Source organism: Chlamydotis macqueenii, chromosome 1 (assembly GCF_036417535.1).
Source record: "Chlamydotis macqueenii isolate bChlMac1 chromosome 1, bChlMac1.mat, whole genome shotgun sequence".
Classification (NCBI taxonomy): Eukaryota; Metazoa; Chordata; class Aves; order Otidiformes; family Otididae; genus Chlamydotis; species Chlamydotis macqueenii.
The window spans coordinates 11,821,181-11,847,534 of NC_141556.1; the positions used below are offsets into that span (position 1 = coordinate 11,821,181).

At 39.9% G+C, this 26,354-nt stretch overlaps 1 protein-coding gene across 1 annotated transcript in view; it reads left to right on the top strand.

Moving 5' to 3' along the window:
* Window positions 1–1,682: 1,682 nt before the first annotated feature.
* The window catches only part of SEMA3C (semaphorin 3C), a 125,416-nt gene continuing 100,744 nt past the window's right edge, over window positions 1,683–26,354 (top strand). The window contains exons 1-2 of the mRNA XM_086745740.1: window positions 1,683–2,054; window positions 5,156–5,296. Coding sequence (XP_086601866.1) covers window positions 5,194–5,296 — 103 coding nt within the window. The 5' untranslated portion in view covers window positions 1,683–2,054; window positions 5,156–5,193. The remainder of the gene's footprint in view (window positions 2,055–5,155; window positions 5,297–26,354) is intronic.

The window sequence follows — 26,354 nt, forward strand, 5'->3', positions numbered from 1 at the left end:
AGGTCAAGATTTTCAAAATTCTGGATCCACTTCTTTTCTGGCATCAGTTTCAAATTGTATGTTTCATTTCAGAGGAACGAGCATCCCATACTTTCATATTCTCTGGGATTATAAGCACCTTAAAATACTGGAATTTATTGCTTGAAGAAAGCACTAACTTTGCTAGGCTGGTACTGAAACCTAGGGGAGAAACCGTCTTTGAAATGTATGTGACCCTAACTCATGCAGATGAGCTTTTACACAAACTAGCCTACAGACACAGGCCATAAAGACATCCACAGGTATAGACAAAATTTGTTTAGTAAGGGCACTGTATTCATGCTACTCCCTGCTCCCCAGCCATATTATATTACTACTAGTGACTACTTTGGTTAGTATGGCCAGAGCATGTAAGACTGGAAAACAAAATTGTAACTTGGGTGTGTGCACTGATTCATTGTGGGTACTTCTTAGCACACTTCTGCCTGTGGGACACGGCTGCAAGAGCATCATGAGATGCGCTCCTTCGAAGTACTGCTGCGACGGTACCCTGCCGTGCAACCTGCACCACCTCCGCCGGATCTCAGACCACCTCTCTCTGCAAATGTGGAAATCTTGATTCAAAAGAAGTTTGCAGCCAGCATGTCAGACCAGTACAGAATACACTTGCAAGACAACTTAGGAAAACCTAATTCAGAAGCCAAATACTGTTTGGAAAATCCTAGTGGCTTTAATGGAGCTATGCCACAGGCCACATTTTCAAGACACCTTGGGTAAAATTTTCAATGCTGTCCTACTGCCACGAGAGCATAAATCTAACCAAAATCGAAAAGTCTGCAACAACTAATAGCTCAGTACCTTGGGAAAAAAAAAAAAAAAAAAAAAAAAAGAGCTTGAGCAAATGCAGCTCCCGTTCTCCTGAACTGTGAACGAGATTCTGAAAGCTTGTGGTTCAAACTCCTGGAGCGATCAGGAGACTGAGCTGCCAACCCGACTGCTGCTCTAACGCTCCTCATTCACACTTCTTCGTGCATTTAAAGTTCCAAATAGAGGAAATAATTCAGGGGAAATAACGAGCCCCCCCCGGCCGCGGCTGGACCCGACCCCGCCGCCCCCTCCCCACCGCCCTGCCCCGTGCCCTCCGCACAGCGACACCTACCGGCCGCCCTCGACAGCTCCCCGCCGCCCCGCCCCGCGCCGCTCCCCGGGGCCTGGGCCGGCCCCGCTCCCCTCCCGGGTCCCTGCGCCCCGCGGGGCCGCTCTCCCCCGGGACCCCGCTGCCGGTCTAGGACCCTGCTCCCCGGCCGGGGCTCCGCTGCCCCATTCCCCGCCCAGGGCTCGCCCAGCAGCCCCGGCGCTGCCGTCGGGGCGCGCTGGGAGCCCTGGGATGGCCCCGCACGGAGGGGCAGCAACTTTCCCCGCGAGTTTCGCTCCCTCCTCCAGCGAACTGCACAGGTGGGGGCCGGAGGCTACCTGCCGCCGGCCCCTCCTCCCCCCTCTGGGGCCAAGCCAGGGGGGGCTGTTCCCCTCAAAAAAACCCAAAACCTTTGATCGCGCTGTGCCCGCGCAGGGAAGCGCCCTGCGCGCCCGCGGACACTCCGCGCTGCCTGGGGCGGGCCGGGCCGGCGGGGTGTGGCCTCGCCATTATTTATGAGCTCCGGCCCCTGTTTGCTCAGCTAATGATGCACCGGGGGCCGCCGTGTCTCGCCTCGCTAGCGCGGCGGCGGGGAGGGCCGGGAACTGCGAACTGGAAACCGGAGCCGTCACCGGCACCGCCCGGCCGCTTCCCAGCCACTCCTGGGCGCTTAATTGCGGGCGGGGGAGAAGCGCTCCCCGCGCCTTAGGAGTCCGGCTATAAGGATTATTTTACAAAGGAGCCGGGTGTACCTTTGCAGCCAGCGGGAAGAGAGACTTTTTTTTCTTCTTCTTCTTTTTTTTTTTTTTTTTTTTTTAAATTTCACTCCTGCTTACAATGAGCCAGGTTTGGAGTTAAAATGTTCTGGTAGCGGGAGTGGAGTCCATAAACTGATAGAAACCAGACAGAAATCTGTGTTACTGGTTCATCCAATAGCTGGGTAAGCATAATTGAAAGTTCTTTCTTTGCTGTAATAGATGTGAAATGTGTTTGACGGTTGAATTTTCCTACTGTTCACAGATAGTTAAAGCAATATTTTCCAGATTAGCATAGTCTGTATTTGGCGGTGTTTTTTGGTTGTTGTTTTTTTTTTTTCCTTTCTTTTATTCTTTTCTTCTGCTGAATGACTTTCCGTACAGGCTTTAAGGGTAGGACTCAGCCTGGAGCAGATGACACCTGCACTGCACTTTACAGTAAAGCTGTACAATACTTTCCAAAAGCAATAGAGCATGCTGAAAGCAACCTCTGTGGCAGGAAAACTTCTCCACTTTACTTTAGTCGTGGTTTGCTGGTCTGTTTACAGTTGGAATAGGGTATAAGAGCAGAAATGTAATTAGGCATTGCCTTTTGTCTGTCCTAAAAGATTCTTTAAAAGTACTCACAAGGCTTTAGGTCTGTCAGCAGAGATCATGTGCACAGGACACGCTGAATATAGTATCATGACTTACTGAGATAAATTCAGAACTGGGATATAAGCCCAAACCGAGGTTCAGACCTGCAATGAGTTTGTGTTCAGTTAGAAGGTATGTAAATCTCTGGAATTAAACTATTTTCATTAGGTAACTCACTTGTCAGACACCCTGAGGTATCTTTCTGGCACCATATGCATTCATTATTTATGTGTCTAACAGCTGGGTAGGAACCATGCAGCTCAGAATTTGAATCTTGTATTTGCCTGTCACTTCTGTGGTAACGGTGCAGATCTGCAATTTGAGCAATGAAATGTAGCAATGTTTCACTCCTGTTACTGATTGCACTGGCAATTGCAGAAGAATTGGCAGGAGGCACGTGAGTGGGAGGGAAAGAGTGCTGAAAGGGTTTTTATTATTATTTCCTACAATATCATTTCAAGGAAGAGAGAAAGCCACACACTTGTTCCTCTTTGACTTTTTATCTCTGTTGCAAAGAAAGCATAGTGCTACTACTGTAAAATACTAATCCCATTGCATCTGTTAAATCACATGTTCTGTATGATTGACTATTTGTTTTGGCCTGACAAAGAAATTTTATCAGGATTTAATGGCATTTCTCTCTTAGAAGAGGGGTAAGTTAAAGGATCTCCCATGAGCTAGTCATAAGGTTTCAAATTTAAAGCCCACAAAGCAGCATTAATGCTGGAGTTCGTGCAGCCTGTTTAAATTTTTTTCTTGGCGAAAACTCTGCAACTATCATTTAATTAGTTAACAGACCCTTAGAGATAATTTGGAACTTTGCCAGAATGGATATGTTTCTCCTGTAGAGCAGATCTGTAGCTGGCAAATATCTGACACTGGTGTTTTTGTCAATTAGTAGAGTTACACCATTACTGGATCTTCATGCATTTCTCAGTACTCCAGAGCAAATTGTGAAGGAGTGTTCAGAGTGTGGGCTACAGAGCTGTGCGCTTGCTCATGTACTCTCCATCCCACCCTCAACTTAGTATGAAGTTCTCATGCAGAGCTAAGCCTTTAAAAATGATTTACAGTGAGTGGACAGGGAATGAGAGTGGTAGTAACGAGATACGGGGCTTTTACCGCTAAGTCAGTGGTGTGGATCCAGCCCAAATTGGTGTTGACCTAAAGTCATCCCTGCTTGACAGCTGGTTCCTGCCATGCTGTGGTGGTTACAGACAGTTTTTTTAGGACAGGTGTGAATCTCGGAGGGACCGAAGGAACAAGCATGTAGAAATGCTCTCTTCCACTGGAGGGACTGTAGTGCTAGAGCAGAGCTGAGGTAAAAAAGTTAAAGATGATTGCACAGGTACCAAAACTCTTCATGAAATAAATGTATAACCTTTAATGCTGTCTTCTAGCTGTAGGGGTTGTATCCTTCAAAATGCTTCCAGTTACCATAGAATCAAGTACATCACTTGATTAACTGATAAGTGGTGTCTAATAGAAGGGCTGTTGGCGCCAAAAAAAGTTTACAAGCAGGGAAGAAGAAATAGGGCTAAAATAGGGTATGTTTTATTCTCACTTTTGCAGCTGAACTGAAGAATGAAGTTCTTACCATAGGTGAAATGAAATTTGGACTTCACAGTTTTTTGAGAGCTAAGGAGCATTATAAATATGCAATATTCAGCTTCTAATGTCTGCTGACTTTTCTGAGTCTCATCCAAAGATGACTGGAATCGATAGGAAAGTGCCACTGACTCCAGTGACCTCAAGCCCTTTGAGCTAAGAAAAGATGCAGATTTGTTTTGGGGTGTTTTCTGATTCTCTGAGGAGCTCAGTCTTCTCAGCAGCTAAACCCTATAAAATGAATGTAGATTCAGCAGATGTGCAGGAGTAGGAGATCTAACAGGTGCAATGCACTGTCCAACACTGGGTATTCTTAGGCCTCTTTAGAAGTCTGTGAGAGCGGGTAAGTATCCCAAAAGGAACTAGCCCAAAAAAGCAAATGTTGACTGACAGTTTCAAGCATGTTGAAATACTTCTGATTTCAATGGTTTTGAAATTAGTGACATACATAGTCAGGATTTCATCTTAAAAGAAGATGTAGAGGGCTGTTAGAGAACTCAACTTACTGAAACTTAAAGCTGATTTCCAAGAACCTTTTATTTCAAGTGTTAAAAGAAAAGAAAAAAACTAAACAACCAACAACCTAAAACCTGCCCCCTTGCCAAAACACAAGAGGGTGAGTAAATATGATGTAAAGTAAGGAGAGACATCTAAAAATATCAGCAAGCTTTTTATTTGTGAAACTTTATCTCCTGTCCTTGCTTTGCTCTGCCTTGACATTTAGTATAATTATTTTTCCAGCAGGTGGAATTGTCCTTATTTAAATAAACTCGAATCTGATGCTGTAGTCTGCCTTAGCCAAAACTCGGGCTCTGTTGGTTCATACTGACAGGCAGAGAGCTCCTTTTGTGCCAGCTCAGAAGACTGCCGAGGAAAACAGTTTCCAGATCTACAAAGAAAAAACAGAACTGCTGTACCTCCTTCGCACTATCATGTATTATGACTTCAGCTGGAAGAGCTTTCTAACACAGATCTTTCTGTAGTATTGCTTTTGCTCCGCGGAATTGTGTAACGACAGTAATGTGATATCTCTGTCTTTCAGGTTTCGTTTCTTGGATATTAAGTTGCAAATCTGAAGAGATGGCGTTTCTGGCACTGCACATGTTGATTGGGATATTTATTTACTTTAGCAGTGTAAAAGGATCTTCCCAGCCTCAAGCAAGGGTGTTTTTGACATTCAATGGTAAGAACGAAGATAAACATTCTTAAGCAAATGTTATGATTGAACATTTTTTTTCTTCCCCTTAAATTCAATAACTGAGTGCAAGTTGGCTTTTTGATCTGCGTCCACAATTATTATTTTTGGTTTGTGTTGCTGAGATACCTGTCAGCCTTAAGTTTAATATATATATATATATATATTTTTTTTTTTTTTACCTGGAGTTCGCTGCTACTGTAGCTATAGGTAAAAAATTAGTAATACCTTGTCTTTATTTTGAAAGTTATTATGACTTACTAACAATTAAAGGTTTTATTTCTTATCCTTAATTTTATTTGGGAAAGATGATAGCACATGGCGCGTAGTGGAAGCTATTAATGATTTGAGTTGCTTTGATGTGGTGCCCAACTGAGACACTTTATACTCTGAAAATCAGGCTGTGAGAAGGTTTACCAAGATATTTTGCCAAAGGACTCTGGGTGTTGCTAACTATCATTCCTTGCGCATGTTGTATGATGTGTTGGATGTACAGAGCATGTAGCAATCGCTGATACCAGCATACTGTGAGCAAGCAATCAAAATTATTATTTGGAAAAGAAAGATGCATTTAGTTCTGAAGAGATGAGTAGTACCTTATTACTCAGTATCAGTTTAATAGTAAGGTAGCTTATTCTTGTCTTAAATGCTGGCTTTAGCCACTGCTTCAGATTAAGTGTTCTTTGGCCTTACTAGTTCTGTGAAATTTGAGCAGAAAGTCTCTGTCCCTTTAGATAGGGCCTTTAGCTTTGCTCAGCCCTCTGCCTTTTCAGTGATTGTCTTTGAGGCATGAGGGCTTGCTACTCCCTGCACCAATGCTGTCTGCTTTAGGATGGTTTGTACGGTTCGCAAGTGCAGGGATGCTCTGCAACTGCCACGTCCTCCCATCGGAATATGTGTGCTCTGAATAGTCTTTAAAAAAAAAAATAACTTTAAAGATAACAATAGCTAGTAAGTATGTCAAACTGCTCTTTGCAGCCATGATCATAACTGTAATCTTGAGTCTGAGACATCCAGAAGGAGACATGCCATGTTAGACCTTCTACAAATATCAGACAGCAGACTGAACTGAAGAATACTGTATATTTTGGAGTACAAGGCTCTAAACTTACCTTATAAGTGTGATACTTAATAGGTGTAAATTGGCATGGTTCCAGTAAAAGCAATAATAGAAACTGCATTCCAAGAGGGAATTGCCAAATGAAGAAGTAGGTGAGAATTTCTTGTCCTTGCTTAAGTAATACTGACTTGGTGCAGGTGGTACTGATCCAACACAACTCACTGCAGAAGCAAATTTGGCTGTGGCTGTGCATTACACCTACAGGTCTGTCACAGTTACACAGAACAGGCTGATTCAAATTTCCACGTCGTGTCCATGGTGGCCTTGAATGTAGCATAGGCTTCTATTGATCTCTGGTATGAGCATGAAGGAAGAAGTGACCTACTGAAGTTTTGCAGTATTCAGCCTTGTGAGTGGGAAACAATCACAGTCAGGGGCAAATGGTTTTAACCGAGACTCAGGAGATTTGTTTTGTTCCTTGGTTTGTCACAGATATCCTGCAAGTCTGAAATACAGAACCACTAAAAGACCCAACCCAGTTACTTAGAAAAAAATTAAAAGGCTGGATGAATTGAAGCCTTAGTTTTGCTGTCCCTTTCTGAAAGGTGTTTGTCCCTCCTTCCTTTATAAAGGGTTATGACCGCTTTATGTCACAGCAGCCCATTCCTCTGGTGAGGTTCTTGGGCCCCAAGAGCTCTGCCACCCTGCCTCAGCCCTGGGGACACAGCCTCAGCTCTCCAGTTCCTGACTGTAACCCTGCTGGGCTGCCTCAATGACGGCTTGCTTCTGCAGCGTTGTGTACCGTAGCCGCGTGTCCTGTGTCCTCTCCTTGAGTTTTGAAGTAATGCTTTGCATGGGTAAAACGGAGTCTCTAGCCTCACTGAAAGTTAGGGGAAAGTAAGTGTCACCAGAGCCTTCCAATACTATCTAATTATAACTAAGTGGATGTTTTACTTTCTCTAATACTTAACTCAACATTGAACCTTAAAAAAAATAAATTGGATTTTGAAGTCCTTGATTTTTTTTTTTTTAATTGACCTTCCAAAGTCATAAAAGCAAGAAATTAATTATGCATTTTTAGCATGTTACAAATAATGGCTGAAATAAAAAGGCTGAGCTTTCCATACAATATAAACCAAGTAAATTTATTTTTAACCTTGATTTCTGGATGTTAAGAAACAGCTTTCATTATGTGAAAAGAGTTTGCAGCTTGTTGTGTATAACAAGGTAATGGCTCCACCCATAGTATGAATGTGTGTTCTATTAATCTTCACTTATTTTCATGAGTACTGATATAAGAGAAAATAAGTGGAACTTTGTATTGTTCTCTTGACAAGTGTGATAACTTACTCGTTCTGCATAAGTTGCTTGGTAGCTTGTTGTTTTTAAATCATGTAGAAATATCAAGTTATTGGCTGTCTCCATGCTCTCAGAAGTTGTCAGTTTTTATGGAGAATTGTCACCCTTTTAAAGTGCATAGTCTAAAAAAAACTATAATTAGGACTCCTTATGTTTTGAATTACATTAGACAATAAAGACAAGTCATTCAAACTTAGGATACTTACATGATATTTTAAAGTTCTGAATTGGATTTGGCTTGGTGTCTATAATTACACTGCATAAGTTTTGAGGGTAGAGTGTATACAGGAGGAGAAAATGAGTGATGCTTTTCAAAGCTAACCTGCTCCTTCAGGATCAAGTCAATTGAGCTTATTCACATTGCGGCATTTCTCATGGGAAAATCCAGCAAGTATCTTGACCTATTCTGTTGTTCATCAGGAAAGATAAAAATGCGAATCGTTTGAATCATGGGCTGCTTTTCTTTTTGCCATCTACTTCATTAAGAATCAAATGTAATTAAAAAGTAAGCCTGGGTAATACCTCAAGAGCCTGATAATAGGGATTTTGCAATTAACTTCAATGGATGAAGGACTGCAACTCTAATTTCTATTTTTGAAATCAAAAGCCTGGCCCCTGGTCTAATTAAAATGTAGTTCATGACTTCGCTGAGATTGTTAAATGTGCATCTGACGTTGAGTGTGGAACTTACTGCTGTCTGCACCCCGAGTATCTTGAAAATTGCAGTGCCATACAGAACCCCGAGGCCCAATCTCTGTTGTTTTGCGCCTTGTATAGCCATTTACTCGGATGAAAGAAAAGGCCAGGCTGGAGCTGAACTGCATGCTTTGCACAGGTGTACATGGTTATACAGAGCACTAGGCCTACGGGTAATCAGGCAAAGGAGTTCTCAGTTTGCTTGGAATGACTTGTCATAATCATTAGATTGATGACAAATTTGATTGCTTGTCCTGTTCAACTGTGATGGCTTGGACCATTGATATTTGTACAACATCTGTACTTGAAGAGCGGCTGCAGTTGAAGAAAGGTGGCTGCAGCTTTTTTCTGATTCTGAAATTTTGAAGATGTGAAGGCTGTGGTGCAGAAGATGCTGTAGTGTTGGAGAAGAGAATCATCTTCTGTGTTACCGTGGAGCATGCGAGAGCGAGGGAACCTGGGATGGGGGAAGCAAAAGACCTGACACATCTCCCTGCAGTATTAGCATACCATTCCCTCTCCTCTTACCTCTTCTGGCTCCTTGTCCCTGGAACAGATCTTCCTTAATCTACTTAAATCACCCATCATAATTTAAAGCACCATAGTTTATTTTCTCCCCATAGTAAAAGACTTACCTTATCTGTTTATGAACTATCAAGGATAGCGTCTGCTGTTTCTCAAGCTACACACATTCCTCCTTGTTACTGCACGTTCCTGAAAATATAATTGAGAGCTGCATCCTTCAGTCTTTCCAGGGGCAAAACATTCTCAAATGAGTGGAAGTATTATCAAAATAAGAAAGGAATTATTCGACTCCAGGATAGTGTCAGACTTTCATTCCATTCTAACTCATATTTATATTTTGGCCTTCATTACAACTCTAAAATATTTGGCCATACCCTTTTAAGAACAGATTCTGAATCAGACACAGCAGTTCCAGTACTTACTTTTAAAAATACACTCAAACAAATCTTTGAGCTTTGAATTTGTATGGAGATGTACAACCAAGTGATAATTTCACAATTTACTGGGAACATTTCATGCATTCCTACCTAAAATGTCTGGTCAAGCAGATATTTCCCATGCAGATTCTCCCATTGTCTCCAGTGAAAATTCCATATGAGAAGTGGATCAAGGCTAATTTGCAGACAGTTTTGTTTCTCTTTTTGTTGTAAAATTACTAGAACATGTAAAGAACTTTTAAGAAAGTATCAGTCAGCTTCATTAATGACAATTAAAAAGCATAAAATGTCACCAGAGCAACAGCAGCACTTATTCAACTGTCAACATATTTTAAAAGATTTAATGCAACCCCTGTGGTTACCCTCAAGGAAAAATAAAGGAATTGAGAACCATTTTCTTTGAGCTCTTGAGCAACAGCAGTACAACTTGTTTTTAAACAATCCCTCATTGTAATGTTAATGTTACCACAGTTAATAAAAAGTTCATTTATTATTTGGGAGACTTTGTGCTGATGACAGTCTAGTAGGCAACGGTTTATGCTCAAATAGTTGATTGGATCTTTGGTGGTGTCCATGGAATGAAAGCTACTTGTGAAATGAAATAGAGGTAAAGTTCTTTTTTTGTTTTTTTTTGTTTTGTTTTTGGTTTTTTTTTTAAAGGGGGAGGGAGGGAGGGGAAGAAAAGAAAAGGAGAGAGAGAGAAAAGAGAACTATGGTTTTATTTTTGTTTATATGGACATCTCAGATAGAAATCTCGAGTGTTTATATGGTTGTGTAATTTTCAGCAAGTTGTGGGTCAGATTTTCTCAAAACTAACTGATTTGTGGCTTTCACAGCTTCATGGATCTTAGGTAATATTAATTCATAAAGCATTGAACACCAACCGTGTGAAAATTATTCCACTTCAATTGTCTCTCACTAGAGATCTAAAAACTTAACTTGCTTTTGAATATTGTCAACTAAAAATAAAATTCTTATCTCTAGTAGTGAAGCTGGTATTTTTACCTTTTGTCAAATTTACAACTTTGGTTGTTCTTAAAGACAAATACCTAACTTACAAATTGAAGAATTTGGGGATCATTTTTAGACTTTATCTTCTCTGTATATGGAGTTTTTTTCTTGCCTTGTCTTTTTTTTTTCCCTCTTGTTAAAATAAACAGAGACATAACACAATAAATCTTGCTTGTATAGAAATTGAATTACTTGAATAAACTATCAGTTAAATGTAAAAGACCAAACCCAACAAACAGATACTAAAGGAAGCATTACGTAAAAAGCTCAATATTCTTTATAAAATTCCCTGAGTAGCGGTCCCACATGCCAAAAGACATTGAATCTGCTTATTTTCATGCTAAATCTTGTTCAGTGGCAGCGTCACTGACTTGGCTTCACTGTCATTATTGTTGACGTGAGTGTACGAGAGAAGAATTTCATGTATTGTTTCTGTATTTAGATTGTGCCATGTGCTGTGACTTCAGTTATGAAAACGATCATGCAATAAAGCTGAAGTCACAGGCGATGTTTGGTTCAGTTCTTTGTTCTCTGAAGTTACCACAAGAGGTACATTTGTAGGAAAGCACAAGTAAGTACATGACTTTCAAGATAGTTAATTATCAGGCCCCAAATTAAGGGAAAAGCTTATAAATATAATACTACTTTTGGATGAAGAGCTCATCCAAATCTTACAAAGTTTTAGAAGACTTGAGTGTTTCTTGCATGATAAACAGTAAATCTCCTATCTAAGATATCACTTACTTCAATTTTTTTCTGTTCCCCAAGTCAGTCTATTTGACCTGTGTCTGAACCATCTAATTTTTTTTTTTTTTAATGGAAAAATCAAACTCTATCTTAGAAAATTTTGACAGATTCAACACATCTTAGCTCTCTGTACTTGTCATAGAAGAAAGCAACTTATCTTGGCTGTTTCCACTGCTCTCGTTACAATTGTCCCTTGTGTTGCCTGTCCCAGCAAATGCTGAAGTCCCTACATAGGCAGTTGTATAGCCATTATTGTACAACACATCATCTTTTATGTTTAAAAAACTGTGATGAGAGAAAAATGGCATAGACATTTCTCATACCCTATCTTTTTCACGACTATTCGAGTACCCGTAACAAGAGCTCCTCTGTGAACCGTTTCCATACTGGATCAGTTCACAGCACACTTTGATATGTGGTGCTGCACAAGCCTTTTTGTGTATCAGATGTAATTAGTGACGTGACTCACAATAATCACTCGTTTTATTGAAGTGCGTTGACTGAGATCCTGCCATGAATAAATACGTAGACCAAGACCTTATCCTGTCATTTGAACCAGCTGTTTCTTCAACATGTGTATTTTGTTCTTTCTGGTGCTGACTTTCCAGTCTTCTCAATAACACTCCTTAATAAAAAGACTAGGCGCTCTTTCTCAGGGAAAGGTCTTTGTCATAGGGACACAGTTTGCTGATTCACAGCGTGCCTTCTCCTCTCATCTTACATTCAGACTGCCATGGCTGCAGCAGACACCAGGTTAAAAGAAGGCTGGGTGTTTTCTCCTGTTGGTCCGATTACAGAGTTGGGTGAAGGTCTCAGGGATGCAACTGAGGAGTAAATAATACTCTACTACGTGCGTGAATCAGTGTGATGTCGGATCTTCTTACTGTGAAGTGTGCAAATCAAGATAAGTGTGTGTTTCCAGTAATGAAGTGAACTATGTGATTAATGGAGGGTTTACACTATCTGTCCTTCTTTCCTTCCCTTCATACCGCCATCCTTATTCAATGCAAACTCGGTACAACTGCATTTGCATCATTACTTCATCCGCCATTGATATGGCTTCTTCCTGGAAGCAGAAATCCTGCTTACTGGTTTACTGAGGCTAAGACTCTGGTATCCCAACAGAAGGAAGATAAGGAATGATAGCTTTGCCTCTTCCATGAAACTATCCTTTCTCTGGAGCTGGGACTATCGTGCCCTTTAGAGAATTTAGTTTTCCTTCTTATCCTTGTGAATATAAGGGTAACTATCTCTGTCTCTCGCTTCTTGTGTGGATAAGGCTGACAGAGGTTGTTTCCTGTCCCTTCGTACAGCAGCTAGTATTTGGGATATTGCCAACTGCTACACTCACCTAGCAAAGGAGTTATGTAAAAGTGAGTGCTACAAAGGCTCCTCAGTTACCGCAGTTAATACCCCAGATTATACCTGGTTCATTTTCAGTAACACAGTATAAATATTTTTAACTAGTGATCTTAAAATAATTATTTTTTTTATTCCAAGACAGTGATACGAACAGGAGACATTTTTAAGAAATGTCCTGCTGCCATCTTACATCTTATCAACAAGAAACTGTAGCCCGTGGTATCTCATCATTATGTGACAAAAAACCTTTTTTTTTTTTTTTTCTGGAACCCTCCGTCAAACCATCTCGATAGAAAAAAATATCCCTGGAACAGCATTTCACCAGTACACAACTCCAGTGAGTTCAATCAGGGAGTGTCCAGAAAAGCAGGATCTGTTAGGAACTCTGTGTGGTGTTAGGGAGAGAAAGGGGATTTCAGACTTGGTCTGTGAATGCCCTCAAATCACTACGAGCTTAAGAGTTTGGTCTGTGAGCACCTTTCAGGACTGAGCTCTTAATTCTTAATTTGGCCAAACCTTTATTTGGCCACCATCTCAGGAGTGTAATATGACAATTTCAGTAACATTGGTGATCCTCAGGAAGGAAGAATGGTTTTGGTTTGGGGTTTTAAAAAAAAAAATCATTTGGGGACTGTAAGTAAATACTTCATATAAAACACACTCTATTTTTATGAGAAAGTTTTACTTCTAGTACAAATTTCAAATGCAAATATGATTTAGTAAAATGCAACATTTAGAAATAGTTTGGAATGAACGCCCAGACTTTGAACTGTTCGGCTTAATCTTACTCACTGCTCTTATATAAATGATTGCCTCACCAAAATTATCTTCTAGAATGTGGCAAAGTAGACATCACAATCACCTTGGATTGCCAAGTTATTTAATGGGAAAAAATGTGTCTTGGCAGTTAATTTAATTTTAAAAACCTCCAAGAAAACAAAATTAAGCTGAAGCCAAATTCTTTAATTAAAGACATCACCTTCAGCCATTAAGAGGGTCAGACTGGCATTCTGAAATGATGAAAAAGTACTTTGCTTTAAAGTTACACAGTAAATGTGGAACGTACTAAAATTCACTTTCAACTATCTATTGTCTTAACTATTGTCACCTTTTAGTATTTCGTTTGCAATTTCATAGTTTCTATATAGCTTTGCAAATGCAACTGAAAAAAAACCAAGGTCTTGTAAATCCTTTCCGGAGTGTAACAGGCTTTCCCAGTCACCTGTTTTTCTGATCATTTGTTGTTGTTTCTTACAGTTTTTTTCTTTTGCTTAATACAGTTTCCCTTTACCATTCTGTATGAAAAAAATACATTTGCTTTTAAAAGCTTCGAGTTATGCAGAATAAATCAATTTCTGTCAGCTCAGAATCAATTAAATTGGGCAAATATTTGGCTTCTTTTAACATCTGTATAAATCAGTCTCCCAGCTTAAAGGAGCTGCAGAGTTAGATTTACAGGGATAAGGGAAATATGTGAGGCAAGTGTCTGATCGCGCATTCAGGTTCATGGCTGGGAATGACGAGGTTCGTTTTCTTTCCTTCTCATGTAACAGACCAAGAATGCAAAGATTTGAACAGCAGAAGAAGAAGATTAATATCATGGTACATATGCACACAAAAATTAATAGTGTAACAGGAAACAAAGAGGGAGGGATAATAGGATGGCTGTATTCATAATCCTACAGTAATTTATTTTTAATGCAGAAAGGCATGTGTATCCAAAACAGTCAGAAGTCAACAAGAAGACAAAAAGAGTTTCCTTCTCCGCTACTGAGCCACAGCCAGCTGAGGAATGAAACACGGTGTTTTCCTTGGGGCAAACACTGTCACACACTTCTTTGGCCTTTCTGGTGCACTTCAATGGCACAGGGTAGTTCATAACACCTTTAATTTCTACAGTTCTTAGAAATTCCTCCTTGTATGCAATAACCAGCCTGCATGCCTGTCATTGCAGTTTTCTGAGATAGTCTCTGTGTTAATATGTTGAGTGCTCTTACGAGGCACGATATCAAATCAGTATACAAAAATGTGAGCATTTGCATCTTCAGAATGGCACTTTCTAGCTTTTTAATATCAGCCAATTAAGATGTTATTTTCAAGGAGAGGCTTGGCATTGTTTCAAAAATTTACTTCTTGAGGCCTGAAAAGGATTTAGTTGGCATGGAGAGCTGATCCTGGGCTTAGACTTTTTGATGGCTTCAACGTTAACACAGCTGGAATTTTTTAAGCTGATTTGGCTAAAAACCCACTTCCTGCCACTGTTGAAAATAATGCACCATCATTTTATGTTTTTTTTTTTCTCCCTAATGCAGATCAACCTACAGCAAAGACAAAAGAGTTTGGAGCCCTCGTGAGGTGTTTTATTGTGGTTTGCGTTAGGGAAATAAAGCTGTGCATATATGGCTATAAAATATAAAAATGAATATGCCTGTAAAGCCATTACCTCTGATTTAATAACTTATCGTCTTTATAGCTTTGTTAAGTCCCTTTAAAATGAGAAGACTGTCAACCATTCATTTCTCCAGTATAAACTTTTCTTTTCTTATGGAAACTTGCAGACATAAGACTTTTTCAAACATAATTGTCAAAAGCAGAGTAGGAGAAGCAAATGTCAGTGCTTTTCCTTTCATTGGATGTTTCTTCAAACTCCCTCTCTACTATTTCCTGATCTCAGCTCTTAAGCTCACAGAAGCAGCTGAAAAATCTCTTCCTAGAGTGGCAAAACTGCATACAATTGTAAAAATAGTTTGAAACTTTAAGAATGGCCTGCCCAGGGAGGTGGTGGAGTCGCCGTCCCTGGCAGTGTTCAAGAGGCGGCTTGATGAGAAGCTACAAGATATGGTTTAGTAGCTGTGGCAGCAATGGTAGTGGGAAGACGGTTGGACTAGATGATCTTATAGGTCCCATCCAACCATGTGATTCTATGATTCTATGATTCTATGTGGTCAAGTATGCCACTATCTGCACCAACACTGTTCAAATAGAGAAGCAAGGAGAAGACTTACAAACTTGGTCAGCATGGTTTGGCCCACCAGCCAGGTCCAACGAATGACAGGCTTTTATCTGGTCCATCTTTTCCTTGAAGACACGGGAGAATCTTTGCTTGCACAATATGTGCTTCCTCAGCTGATGAGTTCTTCCTCCTACCCCAGCACCCTGAGGATGAGCAGTGAGTTCATGAAACACTAGCATGGTGCTTGTAGAAGAGAAAAAACATGGATCTTGCTGCGTTTGTGTGTATATATGTGACTGGACTAGTTAAAGCTGCTGGTGTGTCTGCTTCAATAAAAGCAGGCACTGGGGGAAAGGGGCAAGCTCAGGAATTTAGCATCTCCCCAGCAGCTGGGGAGAGCAGACCACCCTGATGCAGGGGCTCTGAAGAGGGTTTTTATAGAGGAAGGGTGTGCCAGCTGAATCAATACTGGGGCAGGTTTCATACCTACCGTGGTAACTTACATAGATGTGTCTGGGGGGGCTGATCTAATAGAATTTAATCTTAAAAAAATAAAAAAAAAACAACCAACCTTTCTTCAATTGGATTTGTTTCCTGATACAGGAATCTGCCACAGGTGATGACTTAATAGCAATTAATAATTGCTATTAAAAAAAAAACACATTTAATTCCAGATTCTCAGGGTGTTTCCCTGAGAAATTTCCCTCATAAGAACACTCCAGGTACATCCAGCACTGCTGTACAGTGATGAGAACTCTCTCCATTATTATTATCTTTGTGCTTCTATTGAGTGGGTTTTAATTGGTATTGGTGTTATTTTGGTACTGATATTGGAGCCAGATGCTTAATGCTGGTTATGAGACAGCCTGTCCTTGTATACTCAGTTCCTCTCTTGTCATTAAAGAGGGGACAGAAGTCTGCCTGGACTTGTCCAAAAGGCAAGAAGCTGAGTTTTGTTCTTTTCACTCTGCGTGGTGACTGTGAAGGACCTTTGCTTTAAGGTTATTTTCTTTCTACACGTGAGGGCACAATGGCATCGTGAGGGGTTTATGGCTTGCTTATGGCTGTTGAAAGCGAGCTGGAGAAAACTCCCTTTCAGATCAGGTTGGATGTGAGAGAAAACACCTAACATCTAAGATCAACTAAACTTGAGATTGTGTGTAACATCAATAAACCACAGCACTCTGAATAAACAAGGTGGCCACTCACTGTTTACTGTTCTTTGCTTATTTTTCCTGCCCTGTGTCTGTGATAGCCCCAACCTGTTTGCTGAGCAGCTGAAAACGAGTTTTGTTCAAAGTGGGTCTGATTCTTGGTTGATAGGTGAGTCCTACATGGAAACGTGTGAAAGAGAAATAGCAGACTGTGGGACATTTTTTCTCTAAAAGGCCCTTTCAAGAAAGCAATTGTTTCTCTGTGGAGAGTGAGAGGGTGACATAGCAGTCACCAAGAGGTGAAAGGGTCTTGTGGAGCTTACTTGCAGGCACAAGACATTGGGATGAACTTACTCCACTCCAGCTCACAGTGTATGAGAACATCCCGCCATAAAGTCTGCTCTAGAGGTCATCTTCAGCTGCATTGAAGCTGACTTCTGATCTGATACTAGATCTTCTCATGCTGAAGAAAGTACATATGTGTATTCTCTTTAGGCTCAGTTAGAAGGCAAAATACTGATTTCCTACACAGGAGTTGAGCATTGTTGTGACTTACGGTGTCATTTATATGTTAAAGTTTTCTGCATCATGACAATTTATTTGTTTTGATTTGTGGAGAGGAGAGATCAATGAGATTGTTGTGTGCATTTTCAGACCGTCCCAGCGTAAGAGGTTCTGGGGAAACAGGGTGAGCCCAGTGAGGAGCCACTAAGCTGTTGTGGGTGCTGGAGCACATGGCGAACGAGATGAGGCTGAAGCAGCTGAGTTTCTTCAGCCTGGAGAAAAGAAGGCCAAGGGGCATCTTGTGGCTGTCTTCAACTGTCTGATGGGGAGATTATAGAGAAGACATAGGCAGTCTCTTCTCAGAGGTGTGCAGTGACTTTTAGCTTCTGTTTAGCAAAAGAAATTCCGTTAGATAGTGGGACTGCTTTTTTTTTTTTTTTTCCCCCCCTGTGATCGTGACTGAACATTGAAGGAGATCGTCCAGGGAGGCTATGGACTCTCCATCATTCCAGGTACTCAGAACCCAGCTAGTCGAGGTCCTATGCAAGCCTGTCTCACTTCAGTAGCTAGGCCTGTTTTGAGCAGGATTTTGGCTGACATAACCTTCAGATGTCCTTTCCAACCTCTGTGCTTTGTGGTCTTGTGATTTTATCAGCGATCAGCAGGTGTGAGTATTAAGACTTTGGTATCTATTTTGGCAGTGTTTCCAGCAGAGCTTATCTACTAAAGCAGTTCTGAAGAAGAAAGTTAGCTTTTCTCAAAAAGGTCAGAAATCTAACCCAAATGACCTGGCAGCCTGTGCCCACAATGGAAGCTATAAACACTCAACATCAGGGATTTTTATTTAGGCGCCTACTGCAAATTATTGTGCCTAGAGTGTGGGTTTCCAAGTTTGAAACTTTGCATATTGTGTAAGTTTTTTTCTTACAGTTTAATACAATAGATTTCCCTGGTGTAGAAGAGAAAAATGTCAATCTGTCTGTAGCTGCACAGTAAAATACAATAATTCTTCTTCTAAGGAATGGCAGAAATCCTAGATATGCAGCATTATGTGAAATGATATGAAAGCAATGTCAGATGATCCTATTTGTATTTTCTGTACATAATCTCCTTAGTTCTCTTGTTTAAGAAAAGGAGATTACCTTCTTGTTAAACTGAGCTCATTCATAATATGATAAGCAAATCATTACAGGTTATGATGGAGTATGCAGAATGTAACTATATTTACAGGTGGAGAATTTACTTATTTTTAACATTTTATTGAACTCCTTTAATACCAAATTAAAATTAAGATTAAATTAAATAAGTGACATTTCTGACCAAATTTCACAGTATACGTTTGGCATCAGAACAGGTATTAGATATTTACTTACAGTAGCATCTGGTTCTAGTTTATTTTCAAAGTTTGTATCTGTACATGTGTATAATGTTACATAGAAAGGATAAAGCAGACTTCTACAGTACATAATGTGTTTGTGGAGGTATATGTGTCTACTTCTGGGCAGGTTTTATGTTGTCTGATGTATGGCAGATGTATAGCAAAAAAAAAAAATTGCAAAAATGATGCTAAAATGGCAAAGTCCAGAGTAAAAAACTGTAAACTACCTGGCCACATCCTGTTTCATATCCATATCATCCTAAACTTACCCAAGCTATGGTATTTTCTTTCTTTTCAGTGGCTGCGTTTGCAAGCTTGAGCTCTGTTCTTTAATGATAAATGTGCACACACACACACGCATGCATGCACAACCAGCATACAAAAAGCTAGTAACATGATATGTGCTTCTGAGTTTATTCATTTCAGACATGGGATTGATACTGTGTTATTTTGAATATTTGAAAAAGCCATAAAAAGTGTATTGATTGCTAGGCTATACAGACTTAGGGAAACTTTCATTAACCTCTCTGAAAGGCTGTAATGGTCTCTTACTGACGCTGTTTAACAAAAACACTGTATTTTTCCTATATTCCATAGGATCATGTGGGTTGGAAGGGACCTCCAGCCAACATCCTGCTCAAAGCAGGTCTGTTGAGATCAGGTTGCTCTGAGACATGTCCACTTCAGTCTTGAATAACTCCAAGGGTGGAAATCCCACCCTTTAATGCCAGCATTCCAGTAGCCTCCCAGTAGGTCCCTGTACACAACAGTAAGATTTCTCCTTTTCCTTTGCTTCTTAAAACTGATCAAACCCACTTCTCTCATCTGTCCGTGTATGCCATGTGCTCCAGAGACTTTACTTGTTCTTTGGCTTATTTTTAGTCTTGGAAGGTGATTCTTCCAGTCTAATGGTGAACTGCTCACGTCAGTAACTGCTCACCATCTCTTCACCCCCATCCAGGCTCATCGCTGCATGGAATATGAACAGAGTCTGTCTCCATTTGTGTTACAATAGCTCATCGTTCAGCCACTTTAAAACTGAGTAAGATCGGAATCAGGACCATATATCCGTCTGTGTATGTACTTAATGACTATTAAGTTTTTTGGTGTCCAGCTGGGAAAGAAGAAGGAGGATTTTGTTGGCTCCAGTGGGGTTAGAATCAACAGTTGAGGTTTTTTCCCAGAGAGTGTGAACAAATGTGAGTGTTGTGTCCCATGGCAGTTGTGTATTTCTTGGATATCATGAGGAACTCACCTGCCAGCCATTTTTAGAGAAGTTGCTCTATAACTTTCTGAGGATACCTTTTGATTCCTGCCCATAACTCAGTTCATAAAAGCAATTTAAAAGGAAAAACCTGTGTATCCGTTACTGGTTCCCTATTTACATTTTGGGCATTAATTACTGTCACTGGGGGAAGCCAAAGTATTCTATCATTTTTGTAATACCAAAATAGAAGCAAAATACCTTGTATATGAATTATAAAATAGAAAATATCTCAGTTCACTGCCTTAGACTCTACTTTGTGCAGACAAATTCGTTCTCTCTGTGGTAAAGGATAGGTGGATTTTGTCTGTAAAGAGGTATTCATTTTCATTTGATCTGCCTTAATCCTGAGGATATGGGTTCAGATCCCAGAGCCATTGAAAATATTAGCTTGATGCTTCCATCAGCCTTCAAAAGCACTGTGATTGAAGGCTCTCAGCAGCTGTTATCTGCTATAATAAATGCCAATGATAAAAAAGACTAGATGAGATGAAGATTTTTTTTTTTGAAGAACAAATAAAACTATTTTCTTTCTAAATTAAGTTAGAAAAAAAAATCCTTTGATGATTTCTTTATTGATAGAAAATACCAACAAGGTTGTTCTGGGATAAAGCTATTTCTTTTCCGCAAATATTGCTTAGGATTTGGAGGTCACAGTTCATAGCAAAATATGCCGCCTCTGTTTGCCCAGCTGCCACACCTTCTCTGCCCTGTCTCCTCCTGCACGTGAAAAAAGAGGCTGAAAGCAAGGTAAAGGGAATAACAGATTTAGTGCTGCTCTCCTTGTAGACCATAATTAATGTAAATGCTGTTACAGGATTAAGACTTTTTGCTTCCATGTGCATATCCCACTCCACAGGAATTCTACCCTGGTGTTTAGCACAGGGACGAGGGCATTGTCTCTCGGTGTGGTTTTGGCTAGATGAGACATGCAACGGTGATCCAGAATGCAGAAATACATCTTGCAAATTTTTTTAATTATGTTTTTTTTGTTTTTTTTTTTTTACTGTTAAGTTAGGATTGCAACAAAAGAAAACTGTTCCTCCAGCATAAACAGGATGTTCTAGATAGAGTGAGCCCTCAGAAAGAAGCAAGCCAAAATGTTAAAACAAAAGGAAACTCTTAGGGAAAAAAAATGACACGGAAAGGTTGTTTCTTCCAGCTTTCATTCTGAGTTCATTTTTATGGATGTTACACACAAATTAAAGTAAGATTATGTTACAGAACTTTGTGTTACAAAGCCTTATGGTACAAAACATTTAAAAAAAAAAAAAGTGTATTCATGTCTGTGTCTCCACACACTTTGAGCAGATGCATTTTTATTTCAAAATAGTCTGCAGAGGTTTATCCACAGCATATAGCTTCCACTGCAGCAGTCTTTCTCTGCCTTACATGTTTTCATTTGGTTTTGGGTACACAAAAGGAAACAACAACTAAAAAGAAATTTAATTTTGTGGGGGAGGAAAAAAACCAAAACAAAGCATAAATCCTTCTGAAGTCCAGTGATGTTACTGGCCTTCAGATCTTGATCATATTTTCCAGTGGGTTCAGTATTTCAATTAGAAATCTACATTTAATCACTCTCCACTCTAAAAGGTGTGCAGTTATGAACACAGTGACGCATGACAGTGGTTAATATTTTTTTTCACTCTAAGAGAGTACTCAATTTTCTAATGAAAGTTAGAATGAAACAAAAAAAAAAAAAGATTGGAATAAGTTTCTGTGTTTTTACAATTTTTCCTTCTGTCCCAGTTTCAGCGTGAAGCGTTTATGCAGTTCAGAGGTTTCAAAGCCCGCAGAAGTGGGGATGCGTTAACAGGGTGGCACTTGCACATCTCAGGACAGGCCTGGTGCTCCCTTGGCAGTGTTGAGAAGGGTACACGTGTGTTGCTGTCCCTTCTTCACTGCCCATACCCATAATTGCCACTTCGTATTATTTATAGAGGCAGAGTTGATTTGCAGGTTTGTTTTTTTCCTTCTTTTCTCTTTAGCCACTACCCCACACGACTGCACCCAAGCTTTTTGTTGAGGTTTGTGTGGTGGAAGCAGAATGAAGGATTTTTGTGTACTTTGCCATCTTATGACAACTGGCAGCAACTGAAATGAGGCATGTCAAGCAACTACCACAAAAAGAAATTGGTAATTTACAAGTTCAGACAAAGGTTAGAGGAACAGACCTTCTCTGTAATTATGCTGTCTCATACAGTTAATATTTTCACATTTGAGAATATTTAATTTTCCTAATTGAGCGAATGTTACACTGCAGAAGAGAAGGTGAAATTAAAAGCAAAATACTCTTGTTTTTCTGCAGAGCAGAGCTAACGCTTGTGTTAGCCAGTGGGAATACTACGGAGATGGATGGGAAGCAATAATTCATTACTGTCTCTCCTGCAGTCAATTAAATATGTCTCATACCTAATGGATTAAGGCTGCCTTTTTTCCATTATGATAATAATAATAAGATTCTTCTGAAGCAGACTGACAGTAGGACCGTTTCTCCCAGCATCTCGAATCTTTGGAGAAAGGGGAAAAGTAAAACCCAAATGCCAGCCCTACTGATTTGAGTTTGATTATGCAGAGACAAAAATCTAATAAAGATTTTTCAAAATGAAAAGAAGAACAAAACCCTCAGTGTCTTTAATGAAAACAATTGCAATACTTCAAGTTTTCATAAGAAACATGAGATACCTAGAAATATTTTTAAACTTTTAAATACTACTAGTATATATGTGGCCATTTGTGCTAATGCTACTTCCTTATTCACAGGGATGTTGGAAAAATAAAATTTATTAATGACTTTGAGACTTGCAAATAACTGAGTTGTGAGGACTGAGGGGGTAATTACATCCTCTACAAATACAAATTCATATTTCTATAATTGCAAAGTTTTTTTTTCCTACTCTGATGTTGACTCCTGTTAATAGCTAGACCCATGTCGTGGGTTAACCCCAGCTGGCAGCTGGGGTTGCACCACACAGCTGCTTGCTCACTTCTGCCTGCTGGGATGGGTAAGAGACTCAGAAGAGTAAAAGCGAGAAAACTTGTCGGTCTAGATAAAGGCAGTTTAACAGGTAAAGCAAAAGCCCCGCATGCAAGCAAAGCAAAGCAAGGAATAAATTCACTACTTCTCATCAGCAAGCAGGTGTTGAGCCATCTCCAGGAAAGCAGGGCTCCATCACATGTAACGGTTACTTGGGAAGACAAACACCCTAACTCTAAATATCCTCCCTTCCTCCTTCTTCCCCCAGCTTTTATTGGTGAGCGCAATATCATATGGTATGGGATATGCCTTTGGTGGGGCATATGGGATACAGCTCGGGTGGGCACAGCTGGGATACCAATCCATATCCCAGCTGTGTCCCCTCCCAACTTCTTGTGCATTTGCAGCCTACTCACTGGTGGGGTGGTGTGAGAGGCAGAAAAGACCTTGACTGTGTGTAAGCACTGCTCAACAGTAACTAAAACATCTCTGTATTATCAACACTGTTTCCAGCACAAATCCAAAACATAGTCCCATGGTAGCTACTGTGAAGAAAATTAACTCTATCCTAGCCAAAACCAGCACAATCCACTGAATCTTAAACAGAGCAACGCATTAAAGAAATTTTCACATTTTATAAAACCATGGATCAGAAAGCTGATGATCTGCTGTGTAGCTACAAGTTTAATAGATGAAGATCCTTTGTGGAATCATAGGTTGTCTCACATAGTGAAGAAAGAGTTACTGCTTTCTGTACCCTTCCCCCATCCCCAATTTGGCTGCCTTTCAAATATTACAATTATAGAAGCATTTCATAAAGCTGATATCTTTAATGTCCTCCTCTTTCTATTAAATCTATTGTTATTTATTTCTAAGCTCCTTCTTTCTATTAAATCTACTGTTATTTATTTCTAAGCTCCTTAAAAGACTGTGTACTGTTTTGCTAGGCTAAAATGTTCATTGCCTGACAATTCTTCACACTTACTATCTCCTCCAATTTGATTCACATTTGCTTCCTTCTGTAGCTAGTCCTCTGCCCAAGTTAAAAAGTAAAATAAAGTAGAAGAGATGTTTGGGCCTCTGAACACATTGCTGAAAGGTTCCTTTTTCTACAGACATGTGTTCAGAGTATTTCTCACAGAAGAATAGCATAAATTATGGAGATTGCGTTCACAGAACAGTGAATGGTATTGTCAGTTTGCGTAGGAAAAACTAATGGAGTTGTAAAGAAATACTATCTACTTTATTAGAGTAAAATTTGACAGCTGGAAAAACAAGGGCAATAGGCTGGCTTCCATTTTCCATTGATTTTAGCCCCTGACATTCAGAAGACTTCCTTTTCTGTGAAACCACATTCACACTGCCTACACATGAACACACAATGCTCCTTTGCTTCAAGCCAGAGGCAGATTAAACTTCATTAGGAGAGTAAAGCTTAAGGAAAGTTCAAACTGTAACAGATAGTAATTTGACAAATAAAGAATTAGAATTTACTAAAGCAAAAAATAAAGGCTAGAGTGAGGTTCGCATGGTTCTTTTGTGCCTTTACCCATTGGGTAGGAATACCGTCGCTTTTCACAGTCTGGTTTACATACCATATAAGCCTTGTAGCCACAGACCATGGCTTTTTTAATGCACTTCAGCACCGAGTGGAAGCACACGTATCTCTCATTAAATAAACAAAAATATGCCTATAAAGTATTTACCTTAGAGTAAGAAATAAGAACTGGAACAAGAGTATATGTTCAAAGAATTCCTGGGCAGATGCAGTAGTAGCTCACCTGAAGAGCAACAAGAATGAATGCATTTTATGTCTGGATAGATTGGATTAGCTTTCTGTGGCAATATTAAATTCTCGCCTAGGCATCCTCATAGTTACACACTTTCCCAGACCTTGCTAGCTCTAGGATAAAGGATGGATCATGGCAGTTGAGTGACAGGTACCTGTGATAGCTGATGAGCTGTGATTTGAGAATTTAACTTGTTTTCCCTCCGCTAGCAAACTGGCTAACATGCTGTGGCACAAATATGTACAAAGGTCTCTAACATTAATACCTGAAAACTTTTTATTAATTTATAGTGGCTGAGCTTCAACAGACACCAGTGAATGACGGTACTTGCTGTATGTTATATGCTGGAATGCACAACATACTAAATAGTGACTACAGACAAACAATATTACAAAGTGAGGGCTAATATAACAAAGGAATAATGTGCAGGAGTCTGGCAAAAACATTATCTGCCTGGCTTCTGGATGGGATTCAAAGCCGGTGTTAGGTGTCTGCGCTTGCTCTTGAGCCCGTGGGGAGAGTTAGGCGCCTCAGATTGGGAGCTGCAGCAACCCTGTCAAATAAACAAATGCTGTCAAAATCATCAAGCTTCTTTAAACATTATCTATAAGTAGCTAGGGGAGAATCTTTGAGGACACGAATAGGACAAAAATCTTGGTATTTAGTTGTCTTATTCAGGTCTGCAGGGAGGTACCTGCATCAGCCTGGAATCCACACGAAGGGCCATTGCCTGAGGAGAAATGTTTGCATAGCTTACATTCAAAGAACTGAGCAGAGATTATTTTCTGCATTGTATATAATAAAGAGTGAGGAAAAAAAATGTTTTAATTTCCATCTTAATTTAGAAGCAAAGAGGCAGAAGTTCCAATTCCAGCCCATGTGTCCTAAGTAACTGTTTTAAGTAGGAGGCGTAAAGCAAGGTAATCAATGAAGTGGGCTTTTCACCCCTCTCTTTAAGCTCTGCCACTATACTCGAAAAATAATGCAGAATTAACTGAACTACACTGAGAAGCATAAACAACAGTAGATTACATCTGAGTCCTAGCTGCAGTTTCTTGTTTTCATAATTGCAACTTTATTTTATACTAACTGGTAGCTCTGTAAAACAGAGAAACTATCCATTAGGAGCAGCCTTTGGGATGGTGGAAGACCAGATCTGTGGCCAGCCACTGTTCCATTCTTCACATCCACCAGATGATTCCAGTAGCCCACTGAAGAGGGACATCAGCCATCAGGCCCCCAAATCTTCTCTTTGACTGTCCTCTGCACAGATTAGGCCTCAAAGATTAACTGTTGGCTTTCATCTCCAAGGCTGGCTGTAGGGAAACATCTGATTTTGCAAGGCTGCTGACACTTTGGCCTGACTTTCGGCTGGCTCACAGATCCCAAAACTGGGTTAATTTTGTGTATGACACCATAAGATACGCCTGCGCATGCAGGTGTTCTTACTGTTATGAGTGAATAAATCCATCATTTCTATCTGCTAGTGATCCCTAAATTCTGCAGACAGATACACAGAGGTGCCTATGTTCTGGAATGGATATAAGCCCTGGTAGTACATCTTTTAAAACCTTGATAATGTTAGTTAAATTGTTGTTTGGTGCTTTGTAAGAACAATTTACTATATGACTTGAAGGAAACTACTGCACCGAAAGCAACTATAAAATGATGAAGACTGTTAATTTAGTTGTTTTATAAATTATTTTTACAAAAGTAAAGGAAAAAAAAGGGATAAAACAAGATTCGGGGTGGAAAGAGTACTTTTCTTTTATAAAAACCATACTTTGTCGTCAATACCTGTATCAGAAGAATCCTGAAGATACTCA